The sequence below is a fragment of the Marmota marmota genome, unplaced genomic scaffold (assembly GCF_001458135.2).
Source record: "Marmota marmota marmota unplaced genomic scaffold, marMar, whole genome shotgun sequence".
NCBI lineage: Eukaryota > Metazoa > Chordata > Mammalia > Rodentia > Sciuridae > Marmota > Marmota marmota.
In genome coordinates, this window is record NW_026000222.1 from 8,657,740 (window position 1) to 8,685,662 (window position 27,923).

Here is a 27,923-nt window from a genome sequence, read left to right on the forward strand (position 1 = left end):
AAGTGGCTTGTCACCCCCCGGTTATTTTGCTGCAGCCGGACTGCGGCATTACCCTTATTTAAAAGGCAGGGCAATGAGGTGTGGGGTTAAGAGCGTGAATTCTGGTGGCAAAGGTGTGGCTTGAATTTGGCAAATCCTGGGTCCCAAGCTTCAGTCTTGTCCTCTGTGTGTGGGTGCGATGACGTACCTCGCCTCAGCCTTGTTGGGAGGGTAAGTGAATAGATGCACTCATAGCTCCTCCAGCAGCATACAGTGGGTGCCTAGTAAATGTTTATGATGCTAATTACTGTTAAATTTTATTATCAGTAATATTATCACCATCATCCATTCATGGTTTTTTAAACGTCACCTCTTTAAGTGTTTTAAAACTATCATCATCATGTAATTTAATATACACTGGTTTCGTTTACATAGGAATTTTTGTTTGGAAATAGTGTTTTTGTTTTTAATGCTTCTTTTTTCAAGTGGTTTTACTTTCTTGCCTTGAGGGAACCAGAAAGTCTGTTTTGTTCATTAAAAAATTTTTAAAACAATCTAATACGTTCATCACACACACAGGATGTTTGGTGTATGGCTAAATCGGGCTAATTAGCATATGCATTGGTTCCTATACTTACACTAAATCTAAATGGCTTTTCAAAAGCTCGTCTCAGTTCAGCCCCCACTTTCCCTGTGGGCTCTTCAGTTTTCACTGAAGGCTGTCCTGCCGCCTTCTGATTTTTTTTTTTTCATTTTATGTTACCCATCTTTCCGTTATAAGAGCGGGGTTCTCATCTAAATAGTTTTTGTGGATTAAATGATACCAGAAGAGGTTATGCTATGCTGAATACTTTATTTGTATTTTTATGTAAACATAATTTGCTTTGTAGGCACAAGATAACAAAAGCTCTAAAGCCACAAACACATTAGACGATGCTTCTGTTCGCTCCAACCACGCTTCACTTAGGAGAAGCCTTCGCGGTTCCTCTAAGGCAAACCGAGACCTTCTTCACTCTTCCTTCAGAAAAACAACCAGGACACGGGGGAGGAGGTGCTTAAAATGAGAGTCCATGGAACCATCAAATGTCCCCCGATTCTTCACAGCAGAAACTGACACGGTCGGACAAACTCCAGCTTCCTCCCTCCGTATCCCGAGAGGAGAGGGTTTTAACCAACGGGTTCGACAGGGAGGCTGGGTTGACTTCACTGGCTGAAAGAACAGATGTGGGAAGGATGACGTTCATGCTTCTCTTTTGGACATAACAAAGGACGCCTGGAGGTCAGGTTCCCTCCCCCCGGAGGAGGACAGCCCTCTCAGGGCCAGCTCTTCCAGCCCTAGAAGATGCCATTTCTGCCCTGATTCCTGGGAATCTCACTTGGACAGTGGTCCCTTAGAAGCCCCTTTCAGCCTGGTTACAGGAGAAACATGACCGTAGTATAGTGTCCAGTTAAGAGAGGTAAACACCCGTTCTCAGGATGGCCCCAGACTGGACAACTGCTGAGTCCTGGGATAGGAAGAGAAGATGACATGAGTGTCCCCTCTCGGGACACTCTCGTCCCCTGACTTATCAGATGGCCACCCCCTTTCCTGTCTTCATAGTTGACATGCATTCACCACAAGGAGAGACCCTTTTCAGGTCAATATTTGGCATAAATAAGTCATCACAAGCTTAGGAAAAACAGAACACAATGAGTGAGGTGACGTGTGTTACAAAGAAACTCTGGAAACTAAGCAGGTAGCTGTTGAAATGCACCCATTCCTGTCACTGGGGGAAGAGGTGGGTCCACTGTCAAGCTTGTTGGTGGAAGAACTGGGCATGTGAGAACCCCCTTAGGTCTTCCACAGAGCAAAAGCTAGTTGCCTGGGCTCCTTGTGTTTCTAGCATGGTTTGTGAGTGACAGATGAATCATTGGGCCTGGGAGAAGGGAATGGGGAGGCCGCTTCCCGGGTACGTGTGTTCACCTCTCAAGCCCAGTCAAATGGGCAGGTAGTGGGTGGAGTTTCTTAGGAGCTGAGGAGCTGGCAGCTGGACAGGGTATACAATCAAGCAGTTTGGTCCCTGGTTCCTGAGGAGCAGGGCCCTGCAGGATGGCACCATGGCCCTGTTGTGTTGGAGGGGAGGAAACTGCACATCTGGCAGCATATAGTGAACAGCCACCTTTTGCATCCCTAGAGTTGTCACTTGTTGGAACGTGCTTTGGCAAGACAGAAGAGTTTTTCAAACATGGTCTACAAGGGAGCTCTTTCTTGGGGGAGGGTGGTGGCTTGCTACCAGGAATGGAAAATAGAAAAGTTGGTAATGCTGATGGCGAGTATGCAAACACAGTCGAATCTCAGTGACATTTGAATGAGTCCTACACATGGTGAGTTTTCTTAAAGCCTCCCCACAGCCATATACATTTTGTCTCATGAGATGTGGCCTCAAAGAAGAAATCTCTGTGGCTGGTCTTCAAGTACAAGAAGATGACCCATTTTTCTATCCTGAAAAATTCAGACCAGCCTCCCTGTGTTTATGAATGAGAACTAACGAAAAGATCCAGTGACAGAAGGTTAGAGGAGAGTGGCTTGGACCTATGGCCTTAAGACAGTGGATGGATGTCAGGAAGTTTTCCTCTTAAAGGGAAGAGGGGAAAAAGTACTGTTTGGAGAGTTTTTAAATTCATAGGCTCATGACGATCTCTCCTGGCCTACCTTCTTTCCCCCACGGCCAAATTGGCGAGTGCTCTGGTCAGAGACATGGGTGGCCAGTGGCAAAGAGTATCATTGGCCCGAAGAGTGCTAGGACCTGGACAGCTCTCTGACAATACCTTTCAGTCCAAACTTGTCTTCTCGTCATCCTTGCCCACATCTAGTCTCTTAGGTGTCGGGCCTGTGGGCTATTGGCAAGGCTATTCTAGAACCATCAAGAAGGACCTGAAGATGGATGGTTTGGATACCGGGGAAAGGGGAGAGTGTGATACACAGATCGGGAAGGGACATAATACTGCATGGAATGGGCTTGGCACTTAATTCCAAAAAACAACAGTGATCAACAGCTTCTTAGCTCAGCTGACTGCAGACGAACACAACACGCAGGGACTACAGCATGTGTTCACTGGGGCGGAGAAGAGATTCGCAGCGGGTCCTCTTCTTCCAAACCGTCCTTCACATCCTCCTGTCTGGTCCTGGGCTACTGGATAAAGGGCATTCGCTCCTTGTTCTCACTGTCGCCCTCGTGGTCCTCCTCCTCTTCCCCTGCCTCGCTGGTCTCTGTGCTGTCGTTGGCCATCTGTAATTCAATGGAGGCCATCAGAGGGGGCCTCTGTGACCCACCCCTCACCTTCCCTGAGCATCTGATGAAGCCACGCAGGTAGGGCTTCCTCGAGAGCAGTCATGCCCAGAGGTAGAGAAAGCGCCTCTTGTCCCCGTCACCAGTACCTGCTGAGCTTCCTTTTCCATCGGATGCATGCATTAGCAGTGATCTCGCTGGGCCCATCCCCAGATCTCAGGATGCCCCCCATGGAGCCTGATGTCACCCTCCCTCCCCTTAAAGTACAGTCCTCTATCTGGAAGGGCTGTGGTCTCCTCCCAAACCCCAAGACACTCCAAGTACCCGTTCTCCATATCTCTTTGTTTCTTTGGGGCAAAAGCTGCTTGAGGTTCAAAAACAAGGACAATGACATATGTGGGTGCAGGTCCCAAGCTCTTGGCCTGAAAGGTGAGCTTTTCAGCTCCAGCTGGGGTGAAGCAGGGCTTCTGCCAGCTGGGACCCGGTCTCACTGGGTATAGACAGCAGAGCCTCTGGGACAGCCAGTGCCAACTACCTTGCTTGAAAGCAATAAGCCGTTCCTGACCATTCAGGGGCCTGTCTCCTGCTACCAATGGTGCTGAAATAGACTCGTTCTTGTGTTTAAAGGCCGCAGTGTCATGGACAGGGGACCCGGAATCCCAGCCCCTCCTTCCTAACCTTATCCCCTCATTCACCTTCAAACAGCCTTGGGACTTAGCATTTTGCAAACTCTATCTGTATTGTTATCAGCCACTGAAACATCACAAAATGCCCTCTCATTAAACTACCTTCATCCAGTGATAATCGTTGTTAGACCTCAACTATATTATGGTTGTAAAGACCAAAATTCTTTTTAAAATACACGCTTTGACTAAAATGTGGAATGTTAGTTTTTTTTTTCTCTTAAGATTGATGCAGCTCTGAGGCTCAGGAGGGGACACCTCAGAGGTGGACACATCAACCTGTCAGGTCCTGGAATGTGGGTTTCTGAGAACATCCCTGGAATCCTCCCCTCGTGAGAGCTCACAGAGGGGTGGGGGTGGGGGTGGGGGTCTGCTTTTCCTCTCCTTTCCTATCTGTGCCCTGGCTTGCTCTTGATCTGCTCTTGCCGGAGCATTCGCCTTTCCTCCTTAGCCCCCATCTCGGTGCCCAGGAGCCCCCATTTGTGAGGGTGTCTGATACCCAGCCCCTTCCAGCCCACAAGCTGCCTGTGCTCCTTCTGTCCCTGGATTCATCTCTTGGGTAGAAAGATTTCCTCTGATTGACACTCACCAGTGGAGTCGGGGTCTTTTCCACATCCAGAATCAACTTCCCGATGTTCCCTCGGTCGTGGATCCGCTGCATGGCCTCCTTCACCTGAGACACAAGGTAAGAAGAAACAAGCCCTGGTTAGGTGAGAGGTTGCCCAGGTGAGAGGGGACCTGGACAGTCACACCGACAGCTTCCCACCAGGGGGCGCTGCAGTCCAAGCTGGTGGTGGAACCCGCGATGTCTCCCGGACCCTGGGGTGCAAGTAAATTCTGATTGTGTCATTTACACGCTCTGGTCTTCCTTTACAAGAATCTCCTCCATCTAAAATCAAAAGGTGGGCGCTTTTGAAATAATTAGATGAAAATTTCTTTTACAAAAAGGTCTGGGAATGTTCTCCGGACTGCCAAGAGTTATATGATGCAGGATAGCAGGGCAAATTAGTCCGACTAAGTGTTGATCAATAAAAGTATTTTTTGAGTATGATTAAGCCCTGTTTACTTAATATAATTCAGATTTATAATTTGGGCTAAATAAACCCATTACCCGGGTCTGAACTGCATTCAGAAGACAATTCCATGTTTTCTTCACCTGGGAGGAGTTCCTTTTAGAACCAGTAGTCAGACTGAGTATCTCTAGAAAAGATGACCCACTGTTTCCTTTCTGATGTCAAACCCAAGGATGTCTCCAGGGGACCGTCTGAAAAAGCAAGGGTCGGGCACAGACCCATGGTTTTATTTCATTCTGTTGCTGTGCAGAAAACTAACTATAGGAGGCGCTGTGAGGGTTCAATGAGATATGGAAAGGGCACCAGGGAACCCAGGTCTCTGCTTGGGTACATGAAAACAAAACATCTCTTGATTTTAAAAAAGAAAATTCATAATAGATCTGGCCTAAACATTTTTCTCAATCTCTCACTTTCACATCTTTTTGTTCGATCATTCTGTCTGCAAATATTCAGTGAACGTTGCTTCTAGGCTAGATGCTGTGATTAAAAAAAAATAAAAGTAAGACATGGTGCCTGATTTTGAGGAGCTCAGCCTGTGGCTGATGGAGCCGCATTTGCTTATATAAAAAAGCAACCCAAGCCTTCTACTCATTTGTATACAAATTTGATGGAGCCATTAAAATGTTTGTATTTGAATTGCTTTTCTGGGACTTCATTCTAAAGACATAATTCAATTTATGGGGGGAAATAACACATAAAAGCTACTCAGTCATGGCACTGCTTTTAAAGGCAAATCTCTGAAACAACTTTTATCAGAGTAAGAGGTGTCTAAGTGAACGGTGGCTCTTTCATTTATCTACTGAATAGAAATGTTACGGAGCTGTTAAGGAATATAAAGATATACACAGCTAATCATCAAGAACACATAGGATTAAACACTTTTGTAATACTGCAAAATGAGAAAACTTTACATGTACATTTTCACATGCGTTTCTATAAAGACATGGCTATTCTAAACAAGAGAGGGGCCACTGATCCATGATGAAAACTAATGTAGGGGAAACAGGTGTCTTTGGCCACTAGTGGCCAAATATTATTTGGTAACAAGTTTCAAATCAATATTTAATATAAACTCAATGCCTCTTTGAATGCAGTCTTTGGATAACTTAGCATTGGTTAGAATCAACCTGTTTTATAGACAGTCAGTCTCATATGATTGTCAATTGTCTGACCCTAATAAATAATCCAGTAGATTCTATATCTGTGGTGACATAGCTTTCTGAAGTGCCTTCACATTTAATGGTAGCAGCTACCATAATTGTTCCTCAATACCTTTGTAAGATGGTTCCAGAACTCCCCATTGGTAACAAAATCTGTGGCTGTCCCAGCCCTTTCTATAAAATGGTGTAGTCTATATTTGCATAAAACCCATGCACATTTTCCCTTATACTTTAAATCATCTCTTAGATTACTTATTACACAATATAAATGCTATGTAAATAGTTCTACTGTATTGTTCAGGGAATAATAACAAGAAATCAAAGTTGTTCAGGGAATAATAACAAAATCAATGTATATGTTCATACAACTTTTTTCCCTGAATATTTTCTATCAGAGGTTGGTTGACCCTGTGGATGCCAAATGTGTGGTTGAAGGGGGCCAACTGCACTCACTGAGAATCTATGAACAGTGGGTGATGTTTTCTAAAGTGGCTCTTAGTGATCTCTTCCCTGCCATGTCCATGTGTAAGCCTCTCTCCTTGAGGGCAGGCTGGACAGAGTGACTTGCTTCTAACCAAGAGAACACAGCAAAAAGTAGGGGGGTCTCCCTTCCAGGGTCAGGCTGCAAGAGACTGTCTTTAATCCTGCGTTCTCTTCTCCCTTCCTCACTCCAGTGGTGCAAGCAGCCAAGTCCTGAGCTGCCCCATGGAGAGGCCCCTGTGGCAAAGAATGGAGGGCAGCCTCCAGCCAATAGGGAACTGAGATATTCAGGTCCAGGGCCTCCAAGCACTGAATCCTGCCAACTTGCTAAGGGAGCTTGCAGGCAGAGCCTGCTCCAGTCAGATCTCTAAGTGAGATCACGGGCATCTTGATGGCAATCTTGTAAGAGCCAAAGGACCTGGCAAAGCCACACGGATTCCTCCCCACAAATTTGAGAGGTCACAAAAGCTGTTGTAAATCACTATATTTAAAATATTCTTACCTTGGAAGAATTATGCACATAATAATTATCTATAAAATAGCTATAACATATCTTGTAAGCTAAGTACGGATACTAATATATGCTTTCCCCCAATTCCACCCAGACTAAGCAGCTTCATTTGATTCTCAAAGGCAAACGAAAGAGGTAGATAATGTCTCCCTTAATGGCTCCCAGAATTCAGTTGTTTATCACTGTGGCAAGTCATTAAGCACCTGGAGACTCCAGGGAGATTAGGAGCAATTTTTAAGCTGTTTTTCTAATAGGATGGAGCCCAGGGAAACGAAGCTTTTTCTCACCAGTAAAAGCTTATGATGCTAGGCGGGGGCGGGGGGGGGGTGGAAAGCCTCTTGCGTGGCCGCCTCTAATCTGCATATTTTTGGATGCTTCTCTCTGAAATGAATTGACTCCTTGAAGTTTCTTATGTGGGAAGGGGATTAAGGGCTAGGAGCATTTCCAAGTGATCCCTTAATTAGTGAGATCCCAGTCACACTGTGAGGACTCCATCTTCCAACGATAACTTGGATGGAAAGAACCATCATTTGCGATCCATTCTCTATGGGGCGCAGTGTGTGGCATGTCTGTATGTTACTTAGTTTTTATCCACACACCAAGCCCTTAGGTGAGTACCTGCATCAGTGTTTTATAGATGAGAAAAGATGAAACACCCCAGGGGTCTGCCTCTGGCCGTCATCTGGAAGGTGGTGGGAAGTGAGAGAGCGGCTTCCCCCTTTCTGGACTGGACAAAACCCAGGACAGGACTCTGCTGGCTGCACCCCAACACTGCTCTCTGGCAGGGGAAGCTCTGCAAACAGACTGCTTTCAAGTCACCAATTTGCAAACAGTACCTTGGTGGACCTTGGTGGGTGACATCACCCAGACGTGAGAGTGACAGGCTCCAGAAAGCTCAGTAGGACACCGGGAGACTTGTCTCCCTTGCAGATGCTAGACAGAATTTTCTAAAGCACCTTTCTGCTTACATTCAAGAGAAAAGCCTAGTAGACCTGCATTGCCTAATCCAGTGGCCACTGGTCACACGAGGAACTGAGCACTTGACAAGTGCTGAGGACCAATTGCTATGGGTACCATGTAGGCCAGATATCAGAAACCTCATAATCATAACAGACAGGAGATCTCAGTAAGAATTGTCAACATGAGTAAATACGGAAGTAAGATTTTGAACATATTGGTTAAATAAAATATATCGAAGTTAATTTTTTTGTGCTTTTCTGAAGGTGGCTACTAGAAAATTTAAAACTGCACGTGGTTCACACTGTCATTGCTCTGGGCGGCTCTGGACTAGACAGTGCGGAGCTGAGGTCTGCCGCCTTTCTTCCAACTCTCACATCCCCCACTCCTACTTGAGATGTCTCTGAAGCTCACTGGGCCCTTGTTGTGTCTCTATATGTCCCGGTACCCTTCCTGGAAGCCCTGGTCCCAGAGCTACTTAGTATTTATCTTCTGGGGCACTGATTTAGAAGTGAGCTTATCCAGGTGCTTGCTTTGGGCCTCCCAACCTTGGCCCTCAGTCTGGCTAAGTACTTCTCCTTTGGGCTCCTGGCACCTCATGCTGACTAGTAATGTCACCACTACCCATGGGCTTGTAACTTCCACATCAGCCTCTCCTGGATGCTGCAAATCAACAGAACAGCACTGTCTAATACAAAAATAGAGGGAGCTGCAGACACAGCTAACATTTTTTAAATTAGTCACATGAAGAAATAGGAAAGGAAATGAATGAACTTATTTTTCATAATGTTTCCTTTAATTGTATCTAAAATGATAAAGTACTAATGATACATATATATGTATATGTATGTATGTCAAAATGTGTTATATACTGAGTTTTTGGAATGCGGGGTGTATCTCAGTTCGGACTAGCCACACTTCAAGTGCTCAGGGGCAGCTTGGGGCTCATGGCTTCCATGTTGTAGGGAGCAGCTCTAGTGCGGGACAGTGGTATCCACCTGGGTGCCCAGTGCAAAGGAAGGTCTTGCCCACAGCAGCTTCTGGAGTGAATGAATGAGCAGGTGGATATGTGGAGAGGGTAAGACATCCTGTGGCTCAGTTGCACCCAGAGGTTCTATCCTGTTTACCCCACATCCCAATGTCCCTGGCCTGGGCAGCTGTCTCCTGGAACCTGCTCAATGCTGCCCAGTGGGCTCTATTCATAATCAGGGCCGTGGTCCCCATACACTGCCTGAGACAGCGCTGCCAGCTATCAGACCGGCTAGATCTGGTCTCAGCAGCTGGATTTTCCAGAGCTGGGGACTGTGGACATTTTCTGGACATCTGTACTGGAACAGGTCTCCTGTTCAGGCACTAAAGGGAGGAAATGTGGATTATGTCATTTAAACCTCTGAAGATACCAAGATCCTAGCACAGAGGCCTCCTGGGCCTTTTCTGATAGCACTGTTCTCAGCAAGGCCACCTTGATGGCATCCCGAGCAGATAGTGGCAGGAGGTAGGAGCTTTGCAGAGTTCCGTCCCAGGCTCTCTGACTTGGTAGCATTCCATTTCCCTGAGCCTCACCTTCCTCACTTATCGAATGGTGAGAGCTATTTTACCCTTTGCTTGGTTGGTTCAACAGTGCCGACGCCCCATGTTGGGAGCTGGGGGAACCAGGTGAGCTCTGTATAGCCTGGGGAATCTCGGCATCCCTTATTATGGCTCATGATGAAGAATGTTCCATAACTTTAAAAAATGTGCTACAAAGGGAGAGAATACCATTTTGTGATTGAGGAAAAATGGTGATTGTGGTGAGGGCAACCTGCTTAAACAGAATCCCTGGGAGAGGCAGGGTCCCACAGGGAAATGAACTCGACCCCCTCCCCACCTGCATTCCTACTGACCTCCTGCTTGAGGTTCCTGCTGGACACCAGATGGTGCCATGAAGCCTTAGGGCCTCGGGTAGAACATGGACTCTGCATTCTCTAATTGTTTGACCTTAGGCAGTTGACCCAACCTCTCTGACACTATTTTTCTGCAAAGGTAAGGTTTTGTGTATATTTCCTGTTGGTGATGGAAGAAATTACCACTGACATAATGGCTTGAAATGCAAATTTATTCTCTTACCGTTCTGGAGGTCAGAAATCTGATATGGTCTCACTGTGTAAAATCAAGCTGTGTTTCTTGTGGAGGGAGAATCCATTTCCTTGGCCTTTCCAGTTTCTAGGAGAAGCACCCCCCCATTCCTTTGCTCCTACTTCCCTCCTGCTGTCTTCAAAGTCAGATCTCTCCAACTCTGACTCACTTGCCTCCTTTGGGATGCTTGATGGATAATCCTGGATAACCTCCCCATCTCCAAATCCTTAATTTCATATGCAAAAATCCCAACTGCTTTGTGAGGTCACAGGTTCTGGGGATGAGGATGTAGACTTCTTTGGGGATCATGAATCTGCCCATCACAGGTTTTTACCCACACAATAAACTCGCATGGAGACTGACAGGCACTAAATGTCCCCCCTGTCTGCTTGGGACCGGGCATCTTGTTCTCCTGTAGGAGCTGCGTCAGGAGAAAGCCTGAGGTTCCAGCGCCCTCTACTGGATTTCTGAAGGGTCTCCATAGAGCTCTGAGGTCTTTCTTTATGGGATGTTTCATCCACAGTATGCCCAAGGCCACCTAATAAGGGGTGGGCTCCAGCTGGGCTCTGCATGACTCTGAGACCTGGGCATCCCTCTTCAGGGCCAGAGGGACAGATACCCAAAGCCAGGACACACTTCTAAACCATGCTCTTGTTTTGTGGGCTCCCAGACTTCTCTTCCCAAGCATCCTCCAGATCATATGGGAACTTGCCACCATGTGAGCAAGATCTGTCCTGGTGGTGCAGGTGGTACTCGAGGGTGGGGAGAGAAGAGGTTGACCAGGGCTGGGAGCCCCCATTGTACTCTAGCCTGGGGGCCTGCAAATGTGACAGGCAGGTCAGGTTGTGGGACACAGTGACTGGGCAGTATCACAGCCAGGGCCTGATGACTGACCATGGAGACAGAGGGCGGAAAGAACTGAGGATGACTCAGCTAAGAGGCGGTGACGCTCCACGCGCCTGGCATGTCAGAATGGGGTGCCCAGTGAGGGATTTGTCGCTGTGCAATGCTAATGATGATGACAATGACAGTAATCCACATCTGTTCAGTGCTCCTGTTGTAGTCTTTGAGCTTCATCATGGAACAATGAACCCTCGGTTTCGAGATGCCGTGTGCGTCACCTAAGGCTGCCCAGGGGCTGACTCCAGGATCTGGGTGCAGCTGTCGGGTGCAGGAGCTGGGAGCGGAATCGGAGCACGGGGCTTTTCCTTTTCTTTCTCCTTGTTTTCTCTCCGAGGAGAAGACTGAATTCAAGTCCAGTGTTGTGTTTGAGGTCCTGGGTGTCCAGCCAGGGAAAAGCATCTGGCAGCAAACACCTACGTATGGGGCTTAGGAAAGAGGAAGCGGTAGGAGAAGCCCCCAGGGTCACTGGACATCACCTTAGTAAGTGCGGTACCACTTGGGTGTGGGCGACTTGTTGACTAACCCAGTCCACAATGATTAGATGGCCATGGAAACCTGTCTGAGGAGGATTCTTCCCCCATGTCCATCCCTAACAGGCCCAGGCACCTGAGAACCAGGAGTAGGGCAAGCTGAGGGAACAAGGAGGTGACCAGAGCCCAGGGGAAAGGCTAAAGGCTGGCTGGATCTTGGGTCCTGGTGATTTAGAGAAGCTAGGTCACAGTGCATTGTGGGGAATGCCCTTTGCAGACCCCCTGGAGCTCCTGTCTCTTGTGTTTGGCTTCCCATTAGACTCGCCACCAACAGAGACTCTAGCCCCCAAGCCTGTCTTCCATGCATGCATACATACAGTTCCAGCTGAGTCCTTCAAGGTTAAAGTTAGACACACCCCAGCACAGAGGCTCTCCGGATGGCTTATCTAAAAGTATTTCACGGTGTAGCTGGACTCATGGAGGCAGAATGCCTGATTTGTTCACTTGGCCCTGATGTACTGCGCCCTGGCACAGCTGACCGGGTGTCACTGGTCAGCATGTTCTCAGTGAAGTCTAGGGGTGTTCGATTCTCAGGGTGTCATCTTATAGTGCAGTCAGTGAGAAGAGAATTTAACTGGCTTACACTATGCAAACAGGGACATAGTCATCGCCATACTTATTTTTCTGTACAATGGAACTTGGAGAGAAGGGTTCTCTAGAAGTTAGAGGAGGGTTCATGGGCTGCAACCTATTCTTGGGGTATTGCTCTCCTCATCCATTCTTGGGCTTCTCTGTGGACTCCGTGTTAGTTGGCTTTACATTGCTGTGACCAAAATACTTAACAAGAACAACTTAGAGGAGAGAAATTTTATTTTGGCTCACATTTTCAGAGACTTAGTCCATGGTGGGCCAACTACATTGCTCTGGGTCAAAGATGAGGCAGTACATCACGGAGGAAGGGCCAGGCAGAGGGAGCGCTGGCCAGGAAGCAGAGAGAGAAAGGGGAAGGGGCTGCAAGGCAGATGAACCCTTCCAGGGCACAATCCACCTCTTCCAGCCACTCCCCATCGGCCTACAGTTAACACCCCATCAATCCATTCAACCTAGGATGGACCGATTACATTACATCTCTCACAATCCGGCCATTTGACCTCTGAATTTTCCTGCATTAACACAGGAGCTTTTGGGGGATGCCTCGCATACAAACCCTACATTTTACTGGGTCTCTTGTCCATTGGCTTCCAATTGGTTCTGACTATTGAGAGATGCTGGAAGTGATCAGAGGCCAAGAAGAAGGTCAAGGTGTTTCCTCCTTGGCCCCTGCCTTGAGCCAGGTCTCTGGCAGTACCTAGGCCCCTCTGCAACTGCAGCTCCTGCTGGGTCCCAGCTCCTTCTCTGGAATCCCATAATACGTTTTCTTCCCTGTGCCTCTTAGGCCAAAGGGTGAGTGAGATCTTCCTACTATTGCTAATTTACAAACATCTCAGCAAATGCCTCCTTCATTCAAAACAAAAACAAAAACAAACCCCAAAAACAACAACACTTTGCCTCCCCAACTAAATGTGCCACTTGTTTCCTTTCAGGATACTGACTGATACAATTAGACTTTTTTTTTTTAATACAACAAATGTATTGAGCATGCTCAGTGTTAAGCCCTGGGAAGTGGTGGAAAGCAAACCAAACATCTGCAAGACTCTCTGCCCTTAAGCTTAAGGTCTTATGGGGATGCAGGCTTGCTCCAACAATGACTGTGCTGTAAGATGACACCTGATAATTGCTAAGATGGTTTTATGAAAATGCAGATGAGGGGTGTGACCTGGTCGGGAGGACCATGGAGAGTTTGTCTGAAAAGGTGATAATTGAGTTGGGATTTAAAGAATGAATAGGATCGACAAATATATGGAAAAATGTTCACCATCTCTAGTAACTAGAGAAATGCAAATCAAAACTACTCTAAGATTTCATCTCATGCCAGTCAGAATGGCAGTTATCAAGAATACAAACAAGAATAGGTGTTGGCAAGGATGTGGGGGAAAAAGGCACACTCATACATTGCTGGTGGAACTGCAAACTGGTGCAACCACCACGGAAAGCGGTATGGAGATTTCTTAGAAAACTTGGAATGGAACCACCATTTGACCCAGCTATCCCACTCCTCGGTCTATACCCAAAAGTCTTAAAACCTGCATACCATAGTAATGCACCCACATCAATGTTTATAGCGCCTCTTTTCACAATAGCTAATCTGTGGAAGTAATGCAGATGCCCTTCAGTAGATGAGTGAGTGAAGAAGCTGTGGTATATATACACAATAGAATATTATTCAGCATTAAAAAGGAATAAAATTATGGCATTTGCAGGTAAATGGATGGAATTGGAGAATATTATGCTAAGTGAACTAAGCCAATCCCCCAAAACCAAAGGCTGAATGTTCTGATAAGTGGATGCTGATCCATATTGGGGGGGCATGGGAAAAATGGAGGAACTTTGGGCAAAGGGTGCTAAGAGCCAAGTATATGATGCATGGCATTTTTGGTCAAAAGGTGACGCCAGCTAGCCATTGAGATGATATGATTATGTTAAGATTTGCATTCATATGGATATTGGACTCCTGCTGTTCACCTAGGCCGGCTACGGGACTCCTGGAGAGTTCCCATTGGTTGGGGAAGTACAGTAGGAGGGAGTTCCGGGGGAGGAGCTCTCTCTGCGGTCGGAGAGGAGGCCGCGTGGGTGGAAAAAATCTTCCCGGGCAGTACCGGACATTGGCGGCAGTTTCAAAAAATAGTTTGTTCCTGCTTGAGTGGCTCGTGATTTTGTGCCCAGCCAGACTGCGGCAAAAGGGCAGGAAAGATGGTGGGATGAGATGGAAACATTACCTAAGGTATATGTATGACTGCACATATGATGCGATGCTATCCCGTGTACAATCAGATAAATAAAAAGTTATGCTGCAACTGTGTACAATGAATAAAAATGCATTCTGCAGTCATCTACACCTAACTAAAATAAATTTTATAAAAAAGAATGAATAGGATTTAGTTGTGGCCATAGGGGGACAGAAGCTACTCCAAGCTGAGGGAGCAGGATGCAAAAGAGCTGGAAAAAGTCTGCTGGCCCCGGAAGGTAGGTCGGGGCCGTTGGTACTGTATTCCCAAGAGTTCCCTGAAATACTCATCTCCATTTCCCATCTACCTGCATGGTTTATTTCTTCATTCTTGGGCAACAGGGCTGGTTAACGATGCTCAGTCTTTGTTTGGGGTCTCATTTAATATTTCACAATATTCAATTTCCCCTTTGCATGGTGTGAAAGGCGCAGAGTCATTAGGGTACAAATGACACCACTTAATAACCACAGCCCTTGGCTTGTGTTACTAATGGTAATAAGCATAGCCACCTAAAGTAGGAAAAAATAATGATGGATGATTCCACGGATCACTGGGCCAATCAGATGATAAATTAAAAGTGTTGGAAATGAAGAAATGAGCGACAGCCTAATGGAGAAGCACATCTACCAAAGTCATCTGTGGAATATGGCTCACATCCATGACGTCCATCTCCGGGAGGGCTTGGGTGTGTTTGTGAAAAGAATATTCATTTCAAGTAGGATTGGGGTCTGCAATTTCTGGGTACTGCTAAGTAGGCAGGGGAGTCTTAATGTAAGTGAACTCCAATATTTTGACGGAAGAGCAACTAGAAAAGTATCGATGTCAGGTCCATGGATTGACCCACTGGCAAGGGAGAAAAAGGTTCAAACATAATTCCTTTTTGGAAGAGATGCATAGGGAGCTTTAGCAGGGCATGGACTAGGCTGGGCCTAGGGGGTTGACCAAGGCATAATGTGTACAGAGAGGCATTCTCAGGGCCATGTAATGCAGGGTCAGCACCTGAAAGCAAACGCTGCCTTGCACTTGACACCCTAATTGCCTCTCTTAGCCATCCCTGCAGGACCAGGACTGGGTGAGCTATCCCTTTTAAAGGAAGGGAAACAGAAAGGAGGCTGCTAGAAAGGAAGTCTCTACTTGGTAGCAGGATGGTGAATGGGGATGATTTAGGAGGATTTTTCCCAGGGTCAGACATAGGAACATCCTGAGGGAGGAAGAAGGGCAAGGCAGCATGGTCCGGATGGAGAGCCTGGACCTCCGGTCCTGGGTGGCTGGGTGACACTGTCTGTCTTGGTCCTGCATCCTGGTCACCAGAAGTTCAAATGAATTAAACACCGAACCAAAGCCAGAGCATCCTGTGGAGGTCTACCTAGTCCACAATCAAGCCAGAGTGTATGTTCTCGTCCTCTTCTATTCTAAAGCAAAAGCTGAAGAGAATCTAGTGAATTGTCTCTGGTGTTTGTATTTATTAACAGTGTTCCACGGTGTTGGATTTGGATGGTTGAACAGAATTGAAGTGGACCCTCAATGGATCCCAATTCCAATGTGTGAATGAGGCCTGGGCAGGAGGATGTGGTGCCGCCTCTTCTGGAGATGCTCAGTCTCTCAGACCCGAAGAGGAATATGAGTTGTACCATTTTTTTTTTCTTTTTGCAGTACTAGGGATGGAACCCAGGGCCTACTGCATGCTAGATAAGTGCTCTGTCATTGAGCTACACCCCAGGCTTTTGTATAATCTCAAGAGAGATGCTTGAAAGTGCATTGGGCATAGAAGAGGGGGTAACCTGTTTGAGATGGGGTAAGGGTGAAAATCGGAGAAAGTTATTGAGAAGAAGTGACATTTATTCTGGGACTTGAAGGTGGAGTAGAAGTTTGTCACCCAGCCAAATAGAAGGATACAGAAATAATCTGAGGAAATATTGCTCTGTGCAGAGAGTTGAGGGGTTAATAAAACCCAAGATCCTACTGCCCCTCAATTGTACAAGAGGAAAACTTCCAAAATACATGTCAAACTCATTCTTGCTTTGAATTTTTTTTTAATAGAACAGAATGGAAAGCAAGATTATTATTTTTTTAAGAGAATTTTAATATTTTTTAGTTTTCGGCAGACACAGCATCTTTATATGTGGTGCTGAGGATCAAACCTGGGCCACACACATGCCAGCGAGCGCGCTACCGCTTGAGCCACAGCCCCCAGCCCCTTTGAATTTTTTAGAGAAAAAAAATAAGGGCTAGAGATGCTGCATCTTTGCTTGGAAGATTCTAGTTCCTTCCTGATGTTGTAACTGCCTTGCTTTGAGGTGGCGCTGGTTTTGTTTATTTGCAGATTAACAACAATATCACTGTAAATGATGGATGAAGTTTTCATCTGGAATTGTCAAATGTGAGAATTTGTGGGAAAGTGTTAAAACAAATTGTAAGGAGTCCTAAGACCCTTCAAGGCCTTGTAGGTTCTTGAGTGGGTGCCCATCTTTGAAGGGAATGATGGTCAGACCGAACAATATTTGGAAAGGACAGTTTGGAGGGCACAGGTGAGTTTTCCTTTAGGGTTAGAAAAAGAGGGCTCGCTTACAGGGATTTGGGAGCATTTTAGTACTGAAGGGAATTGAGATCTGTTGATGATGTCACTTAGACCTCACTGTCATTTGGACAAATGTCAGGGTGATGGTGCAGATTTATAGGTGGCCCAAGAGGCAGAGTCTGGGACAAGTTGTCTGGGAACCGTGGAATGATCTAAAGCACAGAGTAGAAATACAGAGAGATCCTGTTTGTGTAAGAAGCATTTGTGACCAAAGCGCTCCTGTAGGAGGCTGGCTGTGTGCCCCACCCCCTCCAAGCTAGCTAACAGGGGTGGGGGTGGGGGGGTGGAGGGGTTTCTATTGATCTTCCCACTTGGAGAAGGAGGATGGGGAGGGTTACAGGCTCTGAAACTAAGAGCATAAAACATGAATCACCACCTTCCCTTAGGTTGTAGGTGAGCACTGCAGGTGAGCACAGAGGACATGGCAGAGGTGGCGAGTCCAGAGTGACAGAGGATGTTGCTCATCACTGTCACAGTAGCTGACATATGACTAGGAATCAGCAGGTGCGTCATCAAGCAAAGCACCTTATATACATCATCTCATTTCATGGCATCCACCCCGTGAGTTGAGTGGGAGTTTGTCAGGCTGTCAATCAGGGGTACATGAAAATATCCCTCCTTTTTTCCCTTGAGTCTGTGGCTCATGAAGGAGAGTTGAAAGAAGAGTGAAGCTGAGTGATATTAGTGGCTGCCAACTCACCTGTCCCAAGGTTAGACAGTGGGTTAGGAAGGCTCGGGCTCCATGACCATCTCTGTACAATGATAGCGCTCAGTGCACTTAGTTGTCCTAAGAGAGGGGCCTGGGATCGGGAGAGGAGTGAAGTCTGGAGGATGCTGGGCACCAGGCTACAGGAATCATTCCCTCTTGAAGGATTCTCCCAGGAACATGGGCATTTAGAGACTAATGGCTCCTTGCTGTGGGGTGTCCTATACATTGTGGGAAGTTTAACGGCAACTCTGGCCTCTGCTCTCCAGATGCTTCCAGACATGGCCAAATGTCCCCTTCTTGCTAACTGCCTTCAGGTGAGAACTACAGGGTGTAGGAATGTGTTGCCCATCTCCATTCTTTCCATTGGTCAGTGGGCGCTTGACGGAGGTATCTTCATCTCCACATCACGAGGGAGTTGGCCATAGGAGATTTGGTTCTGCTCTCCAGGACTAGGAAGAGTGTGTGGCCCATGGCCCAGTGGGTACTGAATAACAGAACACACTTGGTTTCTGACTTCAAAATGCTTCTGTGATTAGACTAGCTTTTCTCAAAATATGATGGCTGCCTGCATCCAAGTCACGTGTGCTGCTCTAAGGAAGTGACGTTTGGCCTCACCCTAGCCCTCTCTGTTGAGACCAGCACGCTGTCCATTTCCAGTGATTCTGGGGTTCTGAAGTTCTAGAACCTTTGAGTTCAAACAGGGCTTCACTTAACACACATACTGGCTGCCTGGTGACTCATGGCTACGAACAAGAAAGATGAGCCACTTGCTTGGCTAAGAGCCCCGAGAGGGTGAGATGATTGATATCTGGGTAGGGCCTTGTTTAATGTCTGGCATTGATACCATGCCATGCTGCAGAGCCACAGAGCACAGGACAGCTCCTTCCTCTCTCGGGCCCTTGATGAGGAACCGGATCTCAGCCAGCAAGAGTCCTGCATAGTTCCTCCAAGTTGGTAGGAGTTTTGATCAGATTAAAATGTTCCTATGGCCAAGCCTATTGGTGCTCTTAGGTCCTCTTCTGGGAAAGCACACAAGAGTTGACTGGCTCTCTTTTCCTAAGACCAGCTCAGTGCTAGATGCATTGATTTTTCTGGGGGTGTGAAAGTACTCTCCTAATTCAAACACTTTGTGTTCATTTGTTAGCTGTCATCATTTGATCAGGAAGTGACATCCCTCCAACTGCTATTTCATTACCAGTGATAAACAGTTCACATTGGAAAGAAGAATTGACTCTTTATGTCATAAGGCACAATAATGCCTTTAATAACAATCAAAGGAATGGAATTAAGTTTGATAATCTCTTATTTGCTCTTTAAAAGCAAGAGTTGGAGCAAAATGTCCATCAGGAGAGGGATAGTGAGAAAGCACAGCTTATTCCTGTCAGATCACCTCACCCATTTCTTCCTAACATAATAAGCAGAGCAACTCCATATTTAGTGTGGTCACATCTATGTAAAATTTATATTAATGTAAATAACAGGTTATATCATAACCCTGGCTTTATCTGAGAAGTAGGGTCAGAGCTTATTTTCATTTTCTCCATTTTCATTTCTCTGTATTAAGAAAAATTGACCACAATGAGCACACGTTTGTTGTGTACAAAGTCGTTGTCGGGGCTCGCGAGAAGGCACGGGCTTCCTTTGGCAGTGAGGCAGGTGACAGGGCTGGGTAGGGCAAAGCCCACGGGGCAGGCTGGTCCGGACTCTTTTGCAGGGAGTCGTGTGAGTAAGTCCAAAATAAAACCAGCTTCCTGCTACACGAAGGCCAGTCGAGGCTCAGCCATCAGGACCGACAGCCTCGCGTGCCAAGGCTCCCTTTCAGGATGGCCACTGTGGGATGCCACCCATCAGTACCGCAGAGATAGTGACTCTAGGAAGAAACTCGCCACCCCCTCCTGCCACCTCCTCCTTTAACTTACTCTCTTCAGGCCACCAGAATCTAAACTTGGCCTGATTTAATTGCAGAAGGACATCTCCAACTACCGCCCATTAGTTGGTGGCCTTTGCTCTAATGTCCTGGGTGCACTGTCTCCACCCTGTCCCTGGCTGGTTGAGGGCCTTCTCAATCTGTCCCTCTCTGCTGCCCACAGTCTTGATTTCAGATAGACACCGTCTTCTTGTCTTTCAGGTCTCGAATGCTAAGGACAATGGGAGTGATCTGATGGCTGAAACTGACCAGTCCGCACATCAGCGGGGCATATGCCCTCGGGGGTTTTCCATGGAGTGGTCCACTTGCTCCTCATTGTGACCCTGTGACCAACATACCAGAATCATTCTCACTTCACATACATAAACAGTGAGGTTCAGGGAGGTTATCCTGCCTGTGGTCATAGGCTCAGTAGGCAGAAGAGTTAGGCTTTCAACCCGGACTGTTTATGAAATATTTACAGATGGAATGACATTTTATCTGAGATTTACCTTAAAATACTCCAGAAAAACACCGAAGACAGGAAGTCAACAAAGGAGCACTGATCACAGTAGTGTGTTGGGGACATGCGTAGCAAAAAGGGAAGGAGTGGTGCCAACGTTCTATTCTCGCTGCTTTCGGGTATGTTTGGAATTTTCCCAAAAGTTTATGAAATGTGAGCTCTGGGCTTTTTTTTTTTCCACAGATGATGATGATGATGATAATAATAATAATAACCCAGCAATTCTAGCACCCAAAGGCTCGACCATGGTATAGGGTTGCCAGGAACCCAGCATATGTTTGAGGATGATGTCACAGATGAATGGTTTGGGTTCCCCTGCAACTTGGGGTTAGAGAAGTTGAAAGCATGACTCCTGTCTCCCCAGATAGAAGAAGATATCCCTTCCACCAACAGCCCACCTCTGCAGAGCTAGAACCTTCCACCTCCTAGGAGCCAGGTGACATGCACAGGTGAACACGGGAAGCTCCTGTCCTAGAGGATGCCACCAGCTGGCAGAGGAGAAGAGGAGGTTGGGACAGGAGGGGTGCAGGCCATGGAGGCAGCTGACAGAGCAGGGAACATGCTAGATTCCAAGTCTGAATGCAGAGGCCTGTGAGCCCAGGGGGGGAAATGACTGCATTTAGAGATGGATGGCATCTGCGGTGGGTTTCCATAGTTTGTGGGGCTCTCTTTTGTGGGCAGCAGGGAGCTGGCCATGATGGGTGTGTGTCTCAGGAAGCCAGCTCCGAGGGCAACGTTGACAGGCAGGCTCTGGGGGACAGAAACTGGGAAACCGGTGAGAACTGGGATGAGGGACACTGGAGAGGTGGAGCTGGCGAGATTTGAGGTTGGTGACAGGTGTGTCACTGCTAAGGCCCATTTCATCTTTAAGATCATTTTAGGTGGTTTGGAAGTCAGATAATTCCCCAAAGAGCGGATGGATCCTCTAAAATGACCTACGCTTTGAAAGATTCTCCACCAAGGAGAGATGAAATTTGATATATCCTCATCCATTTTAATTAGCGTGGGAGACAGATGGTCTTGCTAGCCCCGGAACCTTCCTTATGCTCTCTCTGTCAGTGTCTCTGTGACTCTAAAGCCCAATTTTTAATCTCTGTTTGTGAGGCATAGAAGGGAAACAGAAAAGTGCTAACCTTTTCCTTCCAGCATCTTTTGCGCCTGCCCATCAGCTGAGACTTCTAAGAACCAAGGAATGTCCATCAGCCTAGAGGTTGTGTTGCCATGGTAACGGGACCAACCTGGGTCCAGGATAGAGGTAATAAAATTAAAGGGTTCAGGAAAGGCATCATTTTCCAGCCACTTGGCATCACTCTGAGAGGCTGGCATGTCAGGCACCTCCAGGCCGCAGCTCCTCCCATTCTAAACTGGGGTTCATCAGGTGGCTGGGTTGGACTGATCCCTGAGGTGTGGTTGTTGGACAGCAGCCAGACTCTTGGGGATCTGGGGGATGGGATCTAAGAAGCTCCTCACAGTAGGCCAGAGTTTAGTGGAAGTCACAGGAGAGGTAAGTGGCAGTCACCCATGCTGACATGAAGCTGAAGTCACATCCATCCTGAGTGTTTGACATGTTCATCAGTCTTTAAAAGGTCTTTAAAACACCTTGCAAACTCTTATTCTCTGACCTGGGAATTTTGTTTCTGAAAATATATCCCAAAGGAATAATCCTCTGTCTGGAACTTTTTTTTTAAGAGAGATTTATATTCAAAATATTTGCAGTTATCCCAATAAAAATGAAAAAGTAACCTAGATGTTCAGCAACAGGGGACTTGTTGATTAAATGCAGACATCATCATTGGTTAAAATACCATGTAGCCACTCTAGTGTAAAATGCTTACAAGGGTGTATAAGAGGAGAAAAAAGCAGTTTAAAAATATTACACAAATAATTATAATCTCTAGAAAAGATCACATCCCTAAACAAAACAAAAGCAAAAAACAAATTCCCATGAGCACACACAGAAAATACTGGAAGACAACAAACTATTCATTAAGGTATTGTCAGTGATAGGAATGTAAGTGCTTTCTTAAGTTTTCTTTCTTTGAAGGACATAGTTTTAATTGTCTCTATTGAGCATATGCTACCTTTTGTGTTATTAGAAGAAAACAACTAAAAAATAAGTGCTCCGACCTGGACTTAGTCACGTTCCCAGGTGAACGAGTCAACGGTCTCATTAGGCACAGATAGCACACGCCACATTTGGGGGGATTCTCCTGGGTGCTAGGGCAGCTGTATGCATTGTGCAAAACACAAAAGCAAATGATGGTATTTTTGCCCCCAGGTACTTGACAGATTAGGTCTGTTAGCTTCTAGATGGTTCCAAAATTGAACACTCTCAATGGACTTTGACTAAAGCCAGATGGTCCATATGAACGCACAGCAGACAGGCCTTTGTGCAAGGCAGAGTCTATAATTAGCCTCGTCTTTCTTCATTACTGCGGCTTCCAGGCAGGCTTTAACGAAGCCGGCCCTGGTGAAGGCAGCTTGGGAGAACGTTTGGTTTCTCTCTGCACATGTGCAGTGGGGTAGGAGAAACCTGCCCCCGTGAAGGTCCCATCTGTTGGAATTATTTTCCTTTCTTACAATCTGCCCAGAGTTGTGGCTCAAAGAATAGACAGGTACATGTGCCCCTCAGCCGCAGCTGTTTAAGAAACGGAAACATCTAGGATAACAGTGTTGATGAGACTAGCTATTTGAGCTCTGCCTACTGTAGACAGGAGCAATAGATTTTTGTGTACTAAGGACTTAAAACCTGCGGGCAGCCTTTGGTCAGCTGGTCTACCCAAGGGAGGTGTGTTGTTTCTGTCTTACAAATGAGGAAATGGAGGATCCTAGAACTTAATATGCTCAAGGTCACGTGGCTGAGAAGTAGAGAGCTAGGATTTAAAGGTGGGGATCAGAGCAATTCAATGCTAATCTGTTGTGCCTACTAGATTTGGTCATTTTGTGTTGCTAATAAGTCTGAGAAGTGTGAGACATTGTTGCCATCCCTAAAGATGAGAAAACAAGCCAAGAGAAGTTAAGTAACTTTCCCAAAGCCACACAGGGGGAAGGCAGCAAAACTGGGGTTCAATCTCAGCTGATGTTCCTGCGACCCCACAGTCTGCTTCCCTCCTCCTACAGCACAGTACTCTGGTCACCTAAAGATGGCTTAGAATATCAGCCAAATATTTCATTTCTGACACTTAACACTGGACCTGGAAGAATGGGTGAGCAAATATAATGATTGAAATGAGGGAATGACACATAAATGCCAAGAAACTCAGAGCAAGGCGGAGAGAAGGTCTGAGATATATCCATCCATGCCAAACTACATAATGAACCATTACAGACAGCTCTGAATGCTATGTACCAGGTGTCTATTTATACCTTATCAATGCAGAGGTCAGAATACATATTTCATCCTCTGAGTGATTGGTCTTGTCCTGGAAATGAGGTCCTGGCTTACAGGGACCCGTGCTTTGCTGGCAGGTATCTTTGAATCCCAAATAGTCACCAGGAGAAAGAGCAGTGGGCGCAACCCTGGAAAGATAGTCTCCATTCTGATTGGGAAGCATGAGTTTTTTTTTCCTTCGGGGTCTATGCCACCTCTAGGATGGAAATCCAAAATATTCTGGTAAATCCATCTTCCAGAAGGACGCTGCCCTCTACAATCTTAGATCAGGGTTTCCGTGGTTGGCATGGTGACATTTTGGGCTGATTATTTCCTGGTTGTGGGGGCTGTGCTAGGTATTGTGGGACATTTAGCTACTACTCACAGGATGCCGGTAGTGTTCTTCCAGTGGTGAAAACTAAAACTGTCTCCAGATGTTTCCAATTGTCCACTGAAGGACAAAGTTGCTTCCGGCTGAGAACCACTGTCTCTGCGGTAGACATTAAGAATGGGAGGTCTGGAGAGGAGCCAAGCCGGGCATCAGCTGGCAAATGCAGGAAGGACCAGTCTTGTAAAGTGCCTCATTTGGAGCTTTCCTTAAACGATGCTCATTGCCCTGGTTCTGCAGTTGCAGGGGGTAAAAGTGGGCAGTGATCCTAAATAGCTGCATTTGCTGGGAGGACTCTGTGTTCCGCTCCTGGAAAGATGACTGCTTTTGAGGTTAAATGATTTGCTTGAGGTCACACCACTAGTAAGCGGCAGTTAGTTTGGGAATATAAGACATTCCTGAGTCCAAATTGCTGTTTTGCACCATTGACACATGGAAGTGACATGGGGACCTCCCTTAACCTGATTCTCTGAAGTTGGCAGAATCGGTAATTAGAGAATGGGAGACACAGGGCTGGGGATGCAAGATTCCTCCTTCCCCAATGAATTCTCTTTCCCTCAAAAATCTTGTTTTATCACCACTGCCATTGCCACTCTGACCTGTAGGGATGCTGCTGTCCTTCACCGTCTGGCTTATGTTCAGCATTGCAATATTTACTTAAGTATTGAACGAATGGAGAATTGGTTATAATATGGAAATAAGACTTAACTAAAAGTTCAGCCATTAACCTTCACCCTTAATCCACTGTCTTTCCATTAAGACAATGACATCATCTTTTAGTTCCGGGTGAACCCTGTAGTGATTGGAGAATAGAGAATACAAAGGAGGAAATGGGCAGTGAGAGGCGAGTGATTTGCCTGTGGGTGCACAGCCCATAGGAGACAAGGCTTGGATTAAAATCCAGTTTTGCCTTACTTGAAAAGTCTGGCTCCTTCCACTATATTTGGAAGGCTGAAGTCAATGTAGGGGCTCAAAACTCAGGCAGGCTGCATCTTCAGGACTTAGAAGCAAGCCATGGTTATTCTTTCTTAAGTAACAGTGACATGGAGGAGGAGGAGAACTGGACCTACTTCTCGAAAGACTAATAACAGAGCTAAGACTTTGACACTGAGACATTCTGGGCTTTGCAAATCACTCCACTTTCTGGCCTCAGTGATTTTATCTGAGACGGGGCGACAGGTCTACCTGACTCACAGGTACAGGGGTTTAAGAGTCCTTGGCTTGTATATCTCATTGGTTGTTTTAAAGATCCGATGAGAATTTGTTGCTTCCTCTGTGGGTTCTAGAGCCTTTATCCTTACTGTCCTGGGACCGAGAGAGCCACAGGGACCTTTCTAGAAATGACTGCATTTGGGGGAGCTTTCATGAGCAACCAGGAGTGCAGCTAACAGCCATAGTGTCTGAAGAGAATGATCCAGAAACACCAGCCCAACCAATATGGATGCATCTGCTCAGCAAACATCTACAGAGCTATGCCAACTCCCTGCCCTTACACTCTTGCTGTTGGGGGACAAGGGAGGGGCCACACAGAGCAGAGCAGTGGGGGCTACTGCAGGGAGGTAAAGTAGCCACCATGGCCAACACAAGCGGATAGTTCCAACTATGCCTGGGAGTGGGAGAGTCAGTTACTGTTCCCACTGCTCCTGCTCAGAGCAGAGATCCACGGAATCCCTCCAGCGGTCCAGGACACTAAGCATACCTTATTCCCCCACCTCAAGGAATCCTGGGAGATGCTTTGAAATTTGGGTATCCTAGAGCCACTGACCTGGAGGACCCAGACTCCTTGAGGTTACATGGCTCTCTCTTCTCCCACTCCACCCTGCCCCCTGACTCAGATGACAGTTAGAATTTAGTGAGTCTGGGCAGGTACTGGCCCTGCGGCAGAGCGAGTTTAGTAGTGACATGGGAGGCTTTGGAGTTCCGACCCCAGCCTCCCCCCATCCAACCTGGATGGTCTCCAGGATTCACTCAAACTCTGAGCCTCACTTTCCTCAGCTGTAAAGTGGCGACGCTGCTTACCTCACGGAATGGCTGTGAGGATACAATGAGAGATGTGGGCAAAGACAGCGAGCACATAATAGGTACTCAATACTCCTCAATGTCACGGCCAAGGTGAAAATTATGAATCTTAAGCAGCAGGATGACGGGGGCTTTCTGGTGCTAGACAAGGACTTAATGAAAGATCTGGTGGATAAAAATGCTTTTGCCTCGGTTTTCCCCTTGAATGCTGCAGGGATGGGTTTGGAGCAGAAAGGGGGTATGAAAAGAGAAGTAAGGCAAGATGCACAGAGCTTCAGGTGCCCCCGAGTGCTTCAGGCCTCAAGAGGTGGAGAAAGGCAGCTTTCACTTGAAGGGATGCACGAGGATGATGGCTGAGTGGAGCGATGCCAACTCCAGTGGAAACTAGGTACCCGGTTGCCTTAGACCTGGGTTCAAAGCCCGCCTCCATCACTGACCAGTCATGTGACCTTGGGCATGCCATGCATCCTCTGTCCTACAGGTACTTATCTGCAGAATGGCAGCCATCATTCTCAGCAGCTTACAGCTGGGGGGGGCTAGCATGAGGCCCACGTGAATGTGCCTTGCGTGGCATCTTGGCGTAGTCCAGGACCTTACAAAGGTGTGCCTGAAGCCAGTGGTGTGCTGGGACCAGCTCCTATGGGTTCATGAAAGCTGACCATGCACATTTTCCCTCTCCTTCCAATTCTTGAGTTTAGTGAAGCCAGCTTGGCAGCTTAAGATGAGCCATGGTGGAGATAGTTACATCACGGAAATGGCCATGATACAAACCAGCAACTGATACAAATGAGCACGAGACAGGATATTGCTGCTTGAACCTAACCTGTTTGGGTGGGCAGCAGATTCCAAAAGTGGTAACGGCTAATGCACCCAAGCTGCCCAGGCCATTCTGTGCCCACAGTGCCCTCCACGCACAACCCGTGAGAGGCTGGGCCTCATCCCCCCAGGACTCCCAACTGCAAGTGACTGTTGCTTCATCCAGATACTACTACAGTACAAGACACATGTTAAGGAACATATTAGTAACACATTTAAAAGAAATCTCTGCACTACTTCCATATAAGAAAATAAATCAGTATTGTGTGCCATAAGCAGCTGAATATAAAGAGTAAAATGAAAAGAAACAATTTTATTTCATTCTAGATAGAGAATCTGTGCCTCTGATCCTGACCTGAGCTCCACTTTCTTTGTTAAGAGGGACAGTGTTCAAAAGGTATTAGGGCACATTAACAGCAGTATCATAGGCTGAGACTTGACTCCTGATAGTATGAGGAGGATTGAGAGAGAGAAATGCAAAGGAAGTAAGTTTTCATGAAGCTAGTCTATATTTGAGCCCCACCCAAGTCATTACACATGTAGGGAGAGCTTTCTTTGGGAAACATACCTTAGGTGATGCTAGAAAACTTGAAGGCAGAGGAAAAAATACTTTTTAATTGAGTATGTGTCATTGAACTGAATGCAAAGTTCATATTAACTCATAAGCTAGAATGAGTGGTGTGTTGGATGTGGCTTGTATTAGTTCATGTAGTTAAACTTTCAGGAACTTACCAAGTCAGGCAATAGCACATGGGTAGCTTGAAATTGGCCACATGGGAATCTTTACACCATGGATATTGGAAGATGCTACAAAATGCCCTACCCTTAAGAACTGGTTTTTAAAGTATTTCCTGGCAGACCACTGGCTAAAACCTCATGCCATTTGGGCTTATTGAAATGCTTTCAGCTACCACCTTTAGAGTTCTGGGATGCCCATTCTTTCCTCCTGCCTTAGAGAATTGTGTGGATGTACTAAGCAACTTCCTCAAGTCTGATGGTCTCATTTCCATTATTGCATCTTAAAGGAGAGTGATAGAAACTACTGCTGAGAAATGTGCTGTAATTGATTATTGTATATAAAGTAGACTAAGCAGCCTTCCTTCCAGCCTACACTGTTTAATGAGCTATT

General features: G+C 46.5%; 1 protein-coding gene across 1 annotated transcript in view; it reads right to left on the reverse strand.

The window, feature by feature from the left end:
- Positions 1-812: 812 nt before the first annotated feature.
- Vat1l (vesicle amine transport 1 like) overlaps positions 813-27,923 on the reverse strand; it is a 116,586-nt gene continuing 89,475 nt past the window's right edge. The window contains exons 7-8 of the mRNA XM_015496293.2: positions 4,521-4,604; positions 813-3,248 (exon numbers count right to left, since the gene is read on the reverse strand). Of these exons, the coding sequence (XP_015351779.2) occupies positions 3,150-3,248; positions 4,521-4,604 (183 nt within the window). The 3' untranslated portion in view covers positions 813-3,149. The remainder of the gene's footprint in view (positions 3,249-4,520; positions 4,605-27,923) is intronic.